The sequence below is a fragment of the Chamaea fasciata genome, unplaced genomic scaffold, assembly GCF_029207755.1.
Source record: "Chamaea fasciata isolate MVZ Bird 193981 ecotype frontalis unplaced genomic scaffold, bChaFas1.0.hap1 SCAF_7, whole genome shotgun sequence".
In the NCBI taxonomy this organism is placed as follows: domain Eukaryota; kingdom Metazoa; phylum Chordata; class Aves; order Passeriformes; family Sylviidae; genus Chamaea; species Chamaea fasciata.
In genome coordinates this window covers 47,559,425-47,574,965 of record NW_027094092.1, presented here as the reverse complement: position 1 = coordinate 47,574,965, position 15,541 = coordinate 47,559,425, and the positions used below count along the sequence as shown (strand labels likewise).

The 15,541-nt window shown below is 37.4% G+C and overlaps 1 protein-coding gene across 2 annotated transcripts in view; it reads right to left on the bottom strand.

Moving 5' to 3' along the window:
• Nucleotides 1-15,541, bottom strand: part of UNC79 (unc-79 homolog, NALCN channel complex subunit) — a 107,341-nt gene that overhangs the window by 80,480 nt on the left and 11,320 nt on the right. For both annotated transcript variants that reach the window (XM_066188712.1, XM_066188711.1), the window contains 9 exons: nt 15,432-15,541; nt 11,864-12,034; nt 8,869-8,961; nt 7,510-7,565; nt 6,757-6,886; nt 5,134-5,198; nt 3,252-3,340; nt 1,998-2,038; nt 758-786 (listed from right to left, as the gene is read on the bottom strand). The exon at nt 15,432-15,541 is cut by the window's right edge and continues 195 nt beyond it. In XM_066188712.1, the coding sequence (XP_066044809.1) occupies nt 758-786; nt 1,998-2,038; nt 3,252-3,340; nt 5,134-5,198; nt 6,757-6,886; nt 7,510-7,565; nt 8,869-8,961; nt 11,864-12,034; nt 15,432-15,541 (784 nt within the window). The remainder of the gene's footprint in view (nt 1-757; nt 787-1,997; nt 2,039-3,251; nt 3,341-5,133; nt 5,199-6,756; nt 6,887-7,509; nt 7,566-8,868; nt 8,962-11,863; nt 12,035-15,431) is intronic.

Sequence of the window (15,541 nt, the reverse complement as noted above, 5' to 3'; positions counted from 1 at the left end):
CTAAATTTTACAGTAGTTCTCTTAACACCTGCTTATGCTTCAGAAGGTCTTTTTAAGTTATAGGTAACAACAGGTAGATCCTTAGGAGTGAAAAAAAATGGTGTCACCATGCCACAGTTTATGCTATGTAAGGATCTGCCTTATCATAGGAAACTGTACAAGCCTTTGAAATTTCTGCCACCTAGCAATCCAGCCCAAGAGAAAAGCTTTCTTTACCACATGAGAACTAGAGTGTTAGACACTGTATTCCTTGCTACTAAAGTCTTATTAAAACACATTAGCTGGCATGTACTGCAAGCAGATTCTTTTTGTCAGCAATCTTTTCAGAGCCAAGCACTGAAGATTTTCAGTCCATGTATTTTTAAAAATACACATTTTACAGTATGATTTTTGTCCAATTTAGGATTAATCCAAGACTTCAAGGAGATGAGAAGATATATAAACACTTAGATTTAAAATTCATCTCTTGTTCTATCCTCTTCATAAGCAGAGTTATAGAATACAAACAGAGCTCAACTGCATAATTGGATTGCTTTACTAATTGCCACTTAAAACTAAAACCTACAACTCAAATCAACATTGTCAATTTTAACAAAAAGAAACCTGCTGCTGCTGAATCATTTTCATCCACCAATAAAGGCATTCATGGATAAATTGTGACATTTTGGAATGGTACAAAGAACGCACTACACAGTAATGGAATGACATTACACACAACATCAAATCATGCCCCATCACACAAACGGCTGAATCTTACCTTCTTCTGACATATAGCAGAAATTTCAGCTGTAAGGGTAAGGCATACAAAACATGAACACAAAGTGACGGTCTTTCTGGTTTACTACAGCATCCATGGGAAAATGGACATCCTGCAAGGAAGTCTCTGGGCCAAACTTGTGTTTCCAGATAAGCCAGCGTAAGTTAGGACACTGTACACTTGGGCCTATGGCTATTTCTACTTTGAAATGCAGTAACAGCCTTGGTGCATTGAGTGAGGTGTGCTCTACAACCCATCCACCTTCTGCTTCTGCCTCAGACAGACTTGTAAAAGCACACCTTGTACACACGACTGTGGCAAGCTGTAGGAGACATGGCTCAGGTGGGCCTACACTGCCTGTGAAAGCTCTTGGCATAAAAGAGTAGTGAATATGGATGAACAATGTAGAAGCAGACATTATGTCTGAGGCCCATCATTTCAGAGTGAATTGTTTGCTGATTCAACCTGTAAGCAGTAGCTATTTGATCTGTAGCCCTGGCAACATATGATTCAGTAAGTTTAAGTGGCTGATTAAAAAGAAGTGCTTCCTTTAAGTAAATAAAACCTCCTTAATCTGGGTAACATTTCAACTAAAGGCAGACAGCAAAACAATCTCAACTGCTTAAGAATTTTCAGTTTGCAAAGCAAAGAGAGAGACAGTGTCTTCATTCTGTCCCTGGAAGGGTTATTTTAGACAATATACTGATTAGTCTGTCAACACGCTTTGTCTGCATTCCTAGTAGATAACAAAATATCAGGTTTTCTCACTGGCCAAAGGACAATGACTGGACCAATGACTGGATCATTGAAAAACATTTTATGTTCTTTTCTGATATCTTTTGCAGTATCATGTTATAGATTTTCAGCAGCTTTTAGAGCTTTCAAATCAGACACAGGTTACTGGAAGAACTAGCCCCATTTTCTTGGATAACACTGCGGGACACAAATACTTTTTAAAAACTTGGCTCCAATTGTGAATGCTTCAAGATTTGAAAATTTGTTCAATTGTCTCTGTTTCCTCAGACATAAAGAGTTGCACAGTATTTCAGATAGAGGATTAGTCAATTCTTCTTAGTATTTTAAGGACATTAAGCAGCATTAAGTACAAACTACTTTAAAATAAAAAAAATCAACACTTTTGAACAGAATGCAGTAGTTCAAGTAGTACAGTATGGACAAATATCAGCATAGCTTTGTACAATTATGGTTAGTTTGTACCTACCCTTAAAATACCTCTTACCTTGTGGCAAAAGAACATCAATCAACCATTCACTATGCTCCCTGTAAAAATGAATATAGAATCATCTTTCTTTTTATACATACATACATATATATATTTACACACACACACACACACATATATATACACAGATTTCTTTTTGCACAGAGGTAATTTAGATGAATCAATGTGGTAGGAATGCCATTATTCTGAAGCTGCTTTTTTCAAATGTAGTTTTATAAACTGCAGACTGGTTTATATTACATCTCTTTGTTGTGTTGTCTTACTGTAAATTGCCACTTTGATGATGTTGATCACCATGTTCAAGGCTTTCAAAAATTACTTTTGAGACCTAAATTTATCCAATTATAAGAGAGTGTCCTCTGAAAGTCTGACAGCTAAGAAATCATAGTGAAGAATAACAGATGAACATAGAAAAGAAACCAAAGTACCAGTGCTGTTTTCTGTGAGTGTTCTTAGAAGCTATGCTTCTCCCAAATTCAATTACTTTTTCCTGCAGTTTTAACTCAGTGATGACTTAAAAACCTAAGGTGAGATGTAATTGCTTTTCCCACACCCAGTACGATTTAAAGTTGTCTGAAACTGACAAGAAAAACACTCCTTTAGGTTCTGAACCACCTAAACCTTTGTCCCTTTGAAGTAATGATGGGCACTGACTGTAAGCATTAGTAGATTTTGTATGCTAATGCAAACTAATTCAAACCAAAGTAGCAATTTAAAGGTAAAAAAGACAACCAAATATGAAAACAAAGTGGGGTTATTTTATCTCAGGGCATATTCTTTCCAAGTACTGGCCAATCCTGGATCAATTCCTTTGATCTCTGCTGCTTCGTGGTATATCTGAGAGACTAATCTGAAATACACGTTACAAAACATTAGTGGAAGCTCTGTAAAAGAACTTTCACTGTAATGCTCTGTTTTAAATGACAACTAATACATGAGGACAAAAAACATTTCATAAGCATAAGATGGTTCACAAATTAGGTTTCTCCATCATAGTCAATGCATCCCAAAGTATCTATTCTTTCAGAGATCTCGAATCAAAAAATCTGTTTAAGATAAGTGCAAATGCTGATCATGTGGGGTAAATATCTGTAATCCTTATTCATATTGAGTGACAGTGTGCTCCATATAGTTCAACAGGTTTACCTATACGAATTATATGCTAATTATACTGCAAAAAAGCAAAACTCCAAAGCTCTGAACTCTGGAGTCTGACAATATTGATCATTTTCCAGCTCTTGGTTTACCTACCCTGCAATTCTTTGGCTGCATTCTTCACAAAGATATAGCGGAGGTGGCTTATCACCCAAAGCCACAGACAGGGATGGGTCAATGCACATCTGAAACATGGAGAAGGAAAAGGATTAACATCTCTATTCACTGAAGCTTGCTGAAAAAGTTCAACATGTTAATGCTAGGACATAAAATACAACAAACTTTGATATGCGTTAGGAGCATTTAGTATTCTGAAAGAAAATACTCAGCATGTAGCTTACAAGATCTCGAACTATTTATAACAAAGATAGGGATGTGAGAGCCTGTAAAAAAATAGGACATATTTCACTGCCAATATTACTGCTTTCCGAAAGACAAGTACATTTTGTTATATACTCACATCACATATTCACTATACACTGCCACTTTTTTTACCCCAAAGAGACAGAGGATCCATTGTTTAAGACAAGGTAATGGAAAGGTCTAGATTTTTCTCTCTCAAAAATGCCTCTTCCAGCAAAATCTAATTTTCAGCCATCACAGTTTTTAAGTATAGAGCACAACTGCAGTGACAGAACAAAGACTCACAGTTCCCTTGGCAACGTAGGTCCAGACTTTGTCTTGCATTAGCTTTTATCCTTTCACATAAGTCAATTACAGAAAACAGTTACAGTTAACAGCCAGTTCCACACACATTTGTTCAAATGTTTTGTACTACTAAGGAAACACTCAGCAGTAGTATGCATACACTACATCTTAACCACTCTGATCAAAATGTTTCCTATTCTATTTGAGTGCAAGACTTTATTTATAAACACAAATACCTCTTTGAATGTTTCTAATCTTTGTTAACCAAATCATCTACTCAGGACAAAATGGGCTGCATTTTTCTGAGTGATGACTGATCAAATCTGGTTCTGTCAAATATAGGCTAAGAGATCACTCAAAGATATTCAAGTATTTAATCTGAAAAGCTTGAAACTGTACTTTTTAAATATTATGCTCTGTTTTGTTATTAGCCTGAATCCAGTGAGCACTACAACATGAAAGAACACTTTTTTGCATTTTTCCTGTGAGAGAGGTCATTGAGAATGATTGGAGTGGGCAAGAAGGTCATCTCTTGCAGGACTTTTGATGACTTTTTGACATCAATATGTCCTATCACAGGCTGTGGAAAAGGCTCACAAGAGAACTGTTTGACTAAAGAAATTTTATTAGTATACAAATTGATGCCAAGGAAATTGGTTGTACCTACATATTTAACTAGATAAAAATTAATTCATCACTACACCTAACTGTAGCATGCTCTGGACTTGGATTGCTCTTCCTGCCTCAGCTATCAAATTGTTCTGTGAGCCTGGTCAAACCTTTTTCATTTTTACTACACATGTAAACAGTAAAGATAATTTACCTCCCTCAAAGAGGGCTGCAGAAAAGGTAAGTAAAGTTTTATTGCTATTTGCTTTAGGACACATTCCAAGAAAAGGATCATAACCAGTGCAGGTGCATTGTATGAGCTCAATCAAGATACCAAGGTAAAGATGTACCTTCATAACTGAAATAATGTTTCCTGCATACAGTAATATTTGTGCACACATTTATACACATATATGTGTTCAGGAAAACATTTACATGGATTAGCCAGGAGTCACCTTAGAATTTTATAAAGTGCTCTACAGCCAATGCCATGTTTAATTTCAAGATTTCCTGCTGTAGTTGCAGGAAAAACCTCATCTTGCTTTAAACAGCCAAAGAACATATTCACAAAGGTGTGGCCCCCTTTTTATCAACAGGCTTTGCTGCTCCCATAGCACCTGCTTTTGGTCACCTGCACACCCCCACCGCACATGGCTGGGGTCCAAGTACAACCTCCCCTGCCCCAGACAGCTGGGTTTGACCCCTAAAGCAGCAGCAGTACCTTCACAGCTGGTTTGTTAATGGCGTTATGGCATTCAATGTGCTGGCAATGAATAGGATTCCAGGCTGCAAAACCAAAACATGGCTGATTAATAAATGAGAAGAGATATTTATATTCTTTGTGTCTAGCGGTCTCAATTGAGAACAAGATCCTCTTGTACTAAGTACTATACAAATATGAGTACGATACAAATAGCCATTCCTTAGGAATAATTACTAATTATTAATAATTACAATAAACAACCTTGAACATACAGGCCTTCTGACTTATTTACAACATAATTAAATGAACCATAGATTCAGCGAGAAAATGGAAAAAGTAAGACACAGACATTTGTGTTGCAGACTCAGTCTCACCAGCATTTTGAAATAATTAACTATCCTTCCACTCCAGGAGGAAGATGGTAGGAGTAGCTGAGAAAATTCAGTTACATTCTCAGGCAAAATTTCCTATGACCAAGGAAAACTAGTCCAGTGACAGAAGGAGCCTTAGCTATGTAATGACAGGAAGTAAACAACAAAGGGATGCTCAAATGGCATCACTTGGATGCTCTACAGGATTCCCTCAGGTCAAAATGCCATGCAACTGCAGAAAATACTCATCCCATTCTGAGACACATTAGCAAAAACCTTACATATAAGGGAAAAAATCCAGTCTATCCAGTGCTAGTAACAGTTCAAAAAGAATATTATCATGGTTACTTTACAGACCTGCTTGCATGGAAGAAGTGATGCAGAGTAGTACATGAAGAATTAATTTATTTTTGAAATAGTTAAGAAAACTTATCAACCCTTCAATGGAAAGCTTTAGAACAGATTAGATAAACTTCTACTGGGAGCCTTCAGGCTGCAGTGGGAGGGATCCTTGAGTTGGTCTAGGGGTCTTCTAAGGTTTCTTCCAATCCTTCATTTTCATAATTTAAAATGTCACATTCTGGTTCAGAAATTTTAAAAGTGAACAAAACATCTGCCATACGACAGAGATTACTTGAAACAAGTTGAGGGAGACAAGCAGGAAAAGCAAGTCATCAGTTGTTGCTGGACAGTCGCTCCTGCAGCAGCACTGTCCCATCAGTATCTCTGAGGAGTCTGGCAGACAGAGGACTTTGTACCATCCTCCTACTCCAGCTGCATTCCTGACTTTGTGCCCCATTTTCATCCTGTCACCAACCTTGAGAATTTATCCATTATACTAACTGCACCTGACATCACCTGACTTTTTTTGACAGTAACAGCCAGTTAAGTCTTAGCCACAGCAGCAGTGTTAGCAGCTGGCACAACAAAAGCAACCAAAGCAATAACTGAAAGGAACATAAACCAGAACTGTTGGGAGGCCCAGGCAGCAATTTCCCAGACTATTTGTAATAAACACTGTATTTATTTCTTCTCCTGTTCAGGTTTAATTAATATTGTGAGTAAGACAACATATTTACTAGCAATGATCTGAGTTTATATCTTTCATAACATCTCTTGAAAATGTAGATAAAGGGATATTGCATATTGTTATGAAAGTACAATTTATCAAACAAAAAAAGTCAAAATACATCATAGAACTGTAAAAATGTGTCCTTAACACTTCACATCATTTATTTATTTTGGCCTACACTAAATCGGTTGCACTGACCTGTGTACTGCAGTCCTCTGTACTCACTGATAGCCCCAGGGGGCTTCAAATTGGGCCAATAGTGAAATAACATTTGTACTGCTGGAGGTTTAACTTGAGATGGTCCATAGGCTATTACATATAGCAAATCCTAAGGAAAGACATGTACAAAATGTTTATTTTAGCAAGGTAAAAAACTGCAATTCAAGATACTGTACTTCTGTTCAAAGACAGCTGAACACACAAAATTAATACATTTCATGCCCTAAGAAACTTCCTTTGTATTTGCTCTTAGAGACACATTAGATGACCAATTCAATGCTTCTGAGTTTGATCAGAGCATGCAACAGCAACCACCCGCCCTACAGTGCACTAACAGAGCAAAATGAATTCTCAGTCTAGCCATGGAGTAAAGAGGTGAAATACAGATAAACACCAGATTCAGAGCAGATTCAGACAACAACACTGCAAATAGTTCTTGTAAAAGTCCAGTCCCACAAGAACCGAGAAGCCTGCTCATTATTAAAATTTCCGCTCACCGGAGTCACAACCACACAGTACTTAGGAAACAGAGCTCTGTTCTATAAAACATGGAATTGCCTCTGTAAACTAAAAATTAGAGGGACCTTCCTCTCCATAATCCAGATGGAGGATTGGATATAAAGATCATTTACAACTTCTTGGCATACAGTCAGTTCAATTTTCAAGCCATCTGGTTTTTATTACTACCCAATCACAGTAATTTCCACAAAGTATATATCATCATAAACTTACTTTCCATACTTCTTGCTTGTATTTCATGAGGCATTCCAATAATTGGCAGTGATACACTGAGAGAGAAAAGACAGTATAGACTTAATACGAACATGGAAACTCAGGTTACAAAAGTGACATATTTAGTTGATTGGCTTTGCTTTGTCCATCCAAAACTCTATACCTCATTCAAATTTTTATTTTATTTTATTTTATTTTATTTTAAAGGGTTTGCTACAGAATCAACACCCTGAGATTCATCACAAAATATAAGAAAGTGAATATTAGTAACTTCTTCCTGTCAAGAAATGCAAGAAGATGATTACCATCAGAGTACAGCGTTTTGCACAGCAATGGAGATCTTTTTCAAACACATCCAGTTGAAAAATACCTGCTGATTCACTAAAGCTTTGTCCCTCTGTCACAGTGTAAATGGGTATCTTGTCATTCACCTTGAGGCAACAATGGAAGTCACATGTAACAATATATTATTCCCACATAATACCAAAGGCTATAGGAGCCACTCTGTATCAAGCAAACATGAGAGCCAAGTGAACTACTTTACGTCTGACTTCCCAAAAACCACAGGACATTTTCCTCCGATGGTTTGAACACAGAAATCACAAAAAACAAAGACAGAACATTTAATGAAAAAGCTGACTTCTGCAAGCAGCTTTTAAAAATGGTGTTTTGCTTTTGTTTACCTGTGTGAAGCACGTTAGGATGATGTGACACTCCTCACACAATGCAGTGTGGGGTTCCTCCACACACACTCCATTTACCCATCCATATAAGACAGGAGATAGTTGACAGCTGATGATCATGCAATGTAACTGCCCACTGGGGTTAAATATTGTTTTGATTTGGTTATGTGATCCCAATGGTTTCACAGGGACTGCGTCACTTTGGTTTAGATACTTGTAATTATATTTAACTTCATTATAGTTCCATTAACCCTCCAGACAGCATTACCTGTCCTCTTTAGAAAGACAGTAGCAGTTTTGAATTCAGTGATATTTGAATCATAGTATAAGACAGTTATTACGAATTTCTGTAGTGAAGGTAAGTGGTACTTCTCTCCAACGCTGACATTATATATATCAACACTATATTCTGATGTCAAATATGAGTAGATCAAAGTCTCCAGTCCTGGGCCAAATCCTATTTCTTCACCACAAAGAGATCACTTATCTACATAATGATTATTTCCAGCATGATGTTCAGAAATCTCAGTTTTGACTAAAATAAATCATTTTTCATCCTATGCTGGACAACACCACAGTTTTTTCCCACAATGAAAACTTTTCTGATTGCATTTGACAATACCTCCTGACTGATAGCTTCAGAATGAATGATACTATGTTGCATGTTTACACATACCTGGGTTTGATGTGTATTGCATTGCAATCATCAGCATTGATGATGCAGACAGATTAACATGTGCTGGAACACCTTCTCGTTTTGAAGATCCCACTTAAAAGAAAGGAAAAAAATAAGTAAATTTTCTATTGTAATAGGAAAATCAGGCAAGAATAGCGTGTAACTGATTCCAACTCATGCAGATAAAATTCCTAAGGTGCCATGTCATCAAAACAAAACAAAACAGAAAAACAAAACAAAACAAAACAAACACCCCCACCCCCACCCCCCCCCCAAAAAAAAAAAGAGAGAGAGAAAAAATCGAAAAAACTAGAAACATTCTGTATTGGGGGTATTTTCTGGTGGAAGAGAAAGATGGCTAGGTATTGATCCACAGAGCACACACATGGTTTTCCAGATCAGTGCAACTTCATCCCTAAAACTGCATGAACCATTTGCCTTCTCAGGCCCTCTCCTTCAGAACCCACAGATTGCTCAAAATAACATCACTTGTACAGCCAAGTGCACCTGGGCCTTGGACGGTAGGAAGGGTAAAGAGGAGGGTAAGGAGTCAAGAACAAATGGGAAGTCTGCTGTTGAGGCATGCCAAGGAAGGGCTGGGGCTGCTGATAGCTGCTGGTGGATGGCACAGATTACTCCTCAGGGAGCATCAGCTCAAGTTAGAGCTACATAGCAGAGACAGTAGCCCCATTGTTATGTGAACTGTGCTGAGATAATGATGAACAGCAGCACTGAGTATCTTTTACCTCACACAGAAAGTGGCCGGAGTTCCTTCTGGTCTCCCATGAAGTGGGCTACTATTAAATGGTATATATTTGGAAAAGCCCTGCAGAACTTTTACATGGCAACATGGCTTTGAAGGCAAGCTCCTACACAGAGATGTCACAAGTATTTTTCCACCCTCACAGCACTTTCCCAAGCCTGGCTGCCAGGACCCAAATACCAAGCATTTGGGATAGAAGCACAGAACTGTAGCTACCAGCTCAGTGAGCTGTTTTCATCCTTCCCATCTGGCTCTCCAACTGCTTAGACAAACTCTTGCATCCTCCCTTTTGGTTTGAATCAGAACTAAACACTAAGGGAAGGAAAGGTTCTGCACTTGCCTTGTAAAGGAGCATATAACTCCCAGCAGGGAAAGACAAGGAGACTAATTAAAAGAAAACTCAAATAGAAATGAAGGAGGGAAGAGAAAATGGAGAGTTTCTCCCTGTCTGTTCTCCGTATGACACAACATTACTATGGCTCTCTTCACTCCACTTCATTCATTTATTTTTGAATCTTATCCACACAAATAAGTGCACCAAATTATTACAGAAAGGTGTATTTTTATGGATTTAAATTGAAAAATACTTGGCAGCCTAAACTGGGCAACTTCACATAGGCATCAGCAAAAAAGTAGGACACAGTACTAGATTGGTAAATTTAAAAAGCAGCAGACTGGTTTCATACAGAAATCTCACCAAAACTGATGGAGAAGAAAGCCAGCATGACAAATGCAAATGCAAGGATGCAATCTCTGTCAAGGGCAGTTGGGGAACAGCATCTATTTAAGTAAACCAAGTATTTGACTCAAGCAGTTATTCTGAGGTATAGTTCTACAGATCTGAGGATAGACAGGATAAGTCACCACCCTCAGCTGTTCTTTAACAGGTTACAGCAGTGGGAAAAGAAGTCGTTTAATGCAACATTCTGTTCCTAACCCAAAGAGGACCTACTGCATATACGAATGAAATACATCTTAGCAAATTCTGATTTGCACACTGTCATTAGATGTGTCAAAGTTAATAGAGAAAACATCATTACAATGTATTAAAAATTAATATTTAACATGGGAAAACTGAGGTCCAGGAGAGTTAAGGGACATTTCCAAGATCACTGACTGGTCAAATCAGAAAATACAGGTGATAAATTTGCATTAAATACTAATCTCAAAACACTGGACTATGCTTCTTTCAGGATCTTCTGCATGCTTAAATGACATTACTCCCGATGTCTGTACAAAAGTTGTTCGTGTTTTTCCATAAAGTTCAGGAATATAGAGGTAGGGAAGAGACACTCTCACAAAAACCACAGAACGGCTGATGCTAAAAGGAACCTCTGGTGATCATCTTGCCCAATCCCTCTGCTCAAAGAAAGGCAACTAGAGCAGGTACCCAGGGCAAATTGTGTTTCGAGCATCTGCTAGGCTGGAGAATCTGCAGCTGCTCTGGCAAACTGTTCCAGTCTTTGGTCACATACAGTAAAAGGCTTGTTGGTTAAAACTGACCTCAATATCGACCCTAATGATTCTCTCTGCAGAAAATGGTAATGTTTCTCATTACTGCTCAAGTCCTACCAAGCTTTTTCTCAGGTACATGGACAAGCATTCAGAACACACCTCAAGATCCACACTGTGCAGGGACTATGAAGTTAATCATGTGACATCTTCATGGAGGGGAAGTAAAAAGAAAGAAGAGGAAAAAAGGCAGGGACCATCAGATTCAGTCCTAACTCTTATGGATAGGAGACATTACAGGCACAGCTATTTAGTATGGAACTTAGAGAGAAAGTGCCAAGAAGACAGAGAGGGAGAAAAGCAGAAATTCACCACAACATCACCACATTGAGAAAAATCATACTTGTACATCCAGCTATAGTCCAGATGCAAAAATTATGCATGTTGCTATTGCATCTATTATTTCAGGAGAAGTTTGCCCATTGATTCTGTATTCAAAACTCCCACTCCTGGCACTGAAAGTTCTGAATCTGAAAACAGTGATTTCTTAAATAAATGTCACCCCTTAAACAAAGGAAGAATTCACACCAAAACACAGCATAAGAAATAAATAAAAATTATAGAGCTATTTCCCTTTGATAAATAGTCACATGAAATTATTTTATGTATGTAAGCAGATTGATGTTCCACTACAATTCAATGGGAGATCAAATTTTGACTCGTACAGTCTGATACTATTATGTGCCAAGACAAAACAATACTTGATTGAGTTCTACTTACATATAGCCATAGGCAGAAAAGATGTGCTGAGATACTCTATAATATCCTTGTGCAGAAATGGAGGAAAGGTAGCTAATGTTGAAATCATTGTATAGGGTAAAGTACTCAAAATATCATCATTGAGAAAAGGAAGTAAGCATGTAGTAGTGTAAAAAATTGATTGCCCAAGATCTGTTGAATAAAATGAAAGAAATACAGAATCATTACAATGAAAATGTAATTATGACAATTTACTTTCTTGTTTACAAAATTAAAAAATAAATTACATTTAAATTCCAGCCTTCCTCTCAAAGTAGTTTGTGTAGTTAATCACTGTAGACAAGTGAGTTCACCCTCAACTTTTAAGTCCCTCCTAAACAGAGGGAAACAGCTGTGGAACATAACTCCAAGGAGTCTGAAGGGAATATCAAAGCTACAGCCTATAAAATAATCAGTTAACATCCATGTTGATTTTAATCATACAGTGATTAATGTACAATGGCTTGAATTTAAGCAGAGATAATACTAGAATCAGAATTTGAAATGCACATTGTATTGAAGGCCAGATTTTGCAAAAAGCATTCTAGTCTTTATCAGTCATGTTAAAATTAGAAGTTTATCTTAATTACCCTCAAGAGTTCTGCAAAGTACCTCACATATATTGACTACAGGAAGTGTCACTGTATTTTTCAAATCATATGTGATTAAACTACAGATCTTGATTTCCAGGGAAATCATTGAGGCCAAAAGTGGCCAGAGCTTAAAAGGACAGAATATTTATCAAGATTTTCTATACTTATTCTAATAAATCATATTGAAACTCTTTGGAAAGGATACTTAATAACTGTGTAACATTTTTAGATCCAAAGAGAAGGCATAGTTTATTGCACCTCTGGGCACTGTGGAATAATCATTATACTCTCTCCCAAATGAGAGCTGGTGCCCACAACCCTCTGACAAAGGCTGTAGCACTCAGTGAACCCTGAGTATGAACCTGTACAATAATCCAAAGACATCAGAAGGCCTCCCTCTTGCATTTGTTAATTGTTCCCCAATTTAAGTACATTACACAGGCCTTCAGTCTCACCTGTACAACTGGTGTGATTTAAAAGTGTCTCTGTAAAGTGCAGAGAGATCTGTAGCTGTAAACATCCTGGGTCATAGCAAAAATTAAAACTGGCACTCCATTTCAGTGGTTCTGGCCAGCCTTCTATGCAGGAGTCAAACCAGACCCTCAATGCTACAGAGTGCTTCTCTCTTGCAATACATATTCACCAGCTAAATACAGTCTTTTACAGTCTTTGACTGGGCCAAAGATCAGGATTGCCTTGCACAGCAGTTGTACTTACCAAGCAACAGGGGTTGTTCTGATTAAAAAATACACATTTCTTTTAATTACTTACTAAGCTGAGGAAGAAATAAGTAACAAGTTGTATTGCAAAATTTAATTTTCTGCACAAAAACCGTACAAACCAATACAAAATAGCAAGTGATCCCCCCTTGCCCCAAGCACGAGTCAACCAAATTATTCCTGGCACATATTTATCTAAAATGTTCCTAAAAGCCTGCAAGACAGTACACTCCTTCTCCTGTCAATTCATCCTAATGATTAATCATCTTTATTATATAAAGATCATTTTTATTTAAAAATTTTCCATTGCTGCTATTCAAGTGTGTAACTTCTTATCCAGATCAACTATAACTACAATAGATTGGTTTACTTTATTTCTCCTCACACCAACCTTTACATATTTTCATATGATAATCACATCTCCCTTCTATTTTTCTCTAAGCTAGATAAACCAATTTTTTTCTGCTTTTTTCCTCACTGTTCACAATTTCTAGACCTCAAATCATTCTTGTTTTTTCCTGGATTCTTCACAAATAGTACATGTTTTTCTTGAAGCTAGATGGACAAATCTGAAAATTTTACTCCAGGTGAGGCTTTGCTAGGGCTGTTAGAATAATAAGCATAATGCTTTGGGTGTCTCATACATTAAAAAAAAATGCTTACACACTGCTAGAATAATATTTATATGTTAGTGGCTTATGGTCTTCTCTGATCTACTGTTAACACCCAGAGTTCTCTGCAGTAAGCTTCCAAGCTAGTATTGCCTCTATTTCCTTTTATTTCTCTCTTCAGCATAGTATTTTACATTTCTCCTTTGGAGATGCTTCAAAACAGAATGTAACTTGCCAGAATTACTTGAGTCACATATCTTTCACACAAAGCACATGCTAGCAACCATCTTGATAACACTTGTAAATCCAAATTCTATCAGCTAAGTTAAAAAATTAAAATATTTAGTAACACTAGACCCAGTACAGACTCCTGTAAGATTTCCCACTGGTATACTCTTCCAGCTGCCAAGCCACTGGTAATTACTCCTAGATTGTTTTCCTTACTCAACCGGGGACCATGTCCCAGGATTGCCTATTAGGATGTAAAATGACACAGCAACAAAAATATGACTAGGGACAGGAAAACCACACAAGGAGAACCACTGTGTTGCCATTAAAAAAATAGCATGTTTGCCCAGTGTTATTTGTTCTTTAAAGGTCTCCATTGATTGTTAATTATCACCATGTTATCTACTTAGGAAAATACTTTTTTGATAATTAATTAACTCCACCATTTCTAAGAATTGAAGTTAAGTCAACAAGTATCTTGCTATGGGCCCTGCTTTGCAAGATCATACCATCTCCCAGTTCAGCAGTCTTGGATTCAAACATACTGCTGCCAGTTCAAAGGGAATTCAGCACTTAACAGAAACAACTTTCCTCCTCAAGAATTTCAGCAGCATTATCAGATAGACAACCATCTTCCTATACTGAACAATGTAAGTAAGACATCATGATACCACAGTGGAAATTAATACTGGCTAATACATAGGGAGAATACTGGGCTACTGAATCCCAGTATGGAAAAGCTAACAGATTAACAAGCCAGACAAATGCAGTGCAGAACTTGAGAAAAACAATACAAACACAACACAGCCACAAAAACTGCTTGCAGCTAATTAAAAACATAAGACAATACTGTTTTTCTCTGAGTCAGACAGAGATGCTGCTATCTTTTTCACACAGGAGTATTTTAAAGCCATCTCAAAGCACAATTACCATGGTCTTTTCTTCTATTAGACGTATACTACATTCTGTGTAGAGATGGACCTTCACCAGAACACTCAATCTGTGTATTTGCTAAAGGCCAGATACACATTTGCAAGCTCTTTGTGCATTTTTAAGAGACCCAACCCAAAACGACAGTCTGAAGTTATCCCAGCAGATTCAAGTTTAAAATCCGGGTATTTTTAAACCCACCTGTCTAATTTTTGCAACATACCATTGTATTTTAGTTACATACCACCAACACATCACTAAAAATCAGACAACCTCAGAATTCAAACCCAAATCCACATTTAGCAAAAAAGCATCCTTTATTTAAGAAAGTCAAACAGAACACTTGGATATAAATGCATCCCAGGAGATTTGAAATCCAGATCCAGGTCAGTTTAGGCCCATCTCTTCTACTGGATATATGCATCACTCATGGATTCACAGCACTGGAATCATTCAAGGGCCTGCTTACCATGTTGCCCATGTTGTAGCAAGGGAACTAGATCCAGTAGTGTCACCAGTGTCACGTAAAGTCCTTGATAGTCCAAAGATGGGTAGTCTGATAACTGAGCATCACGACTT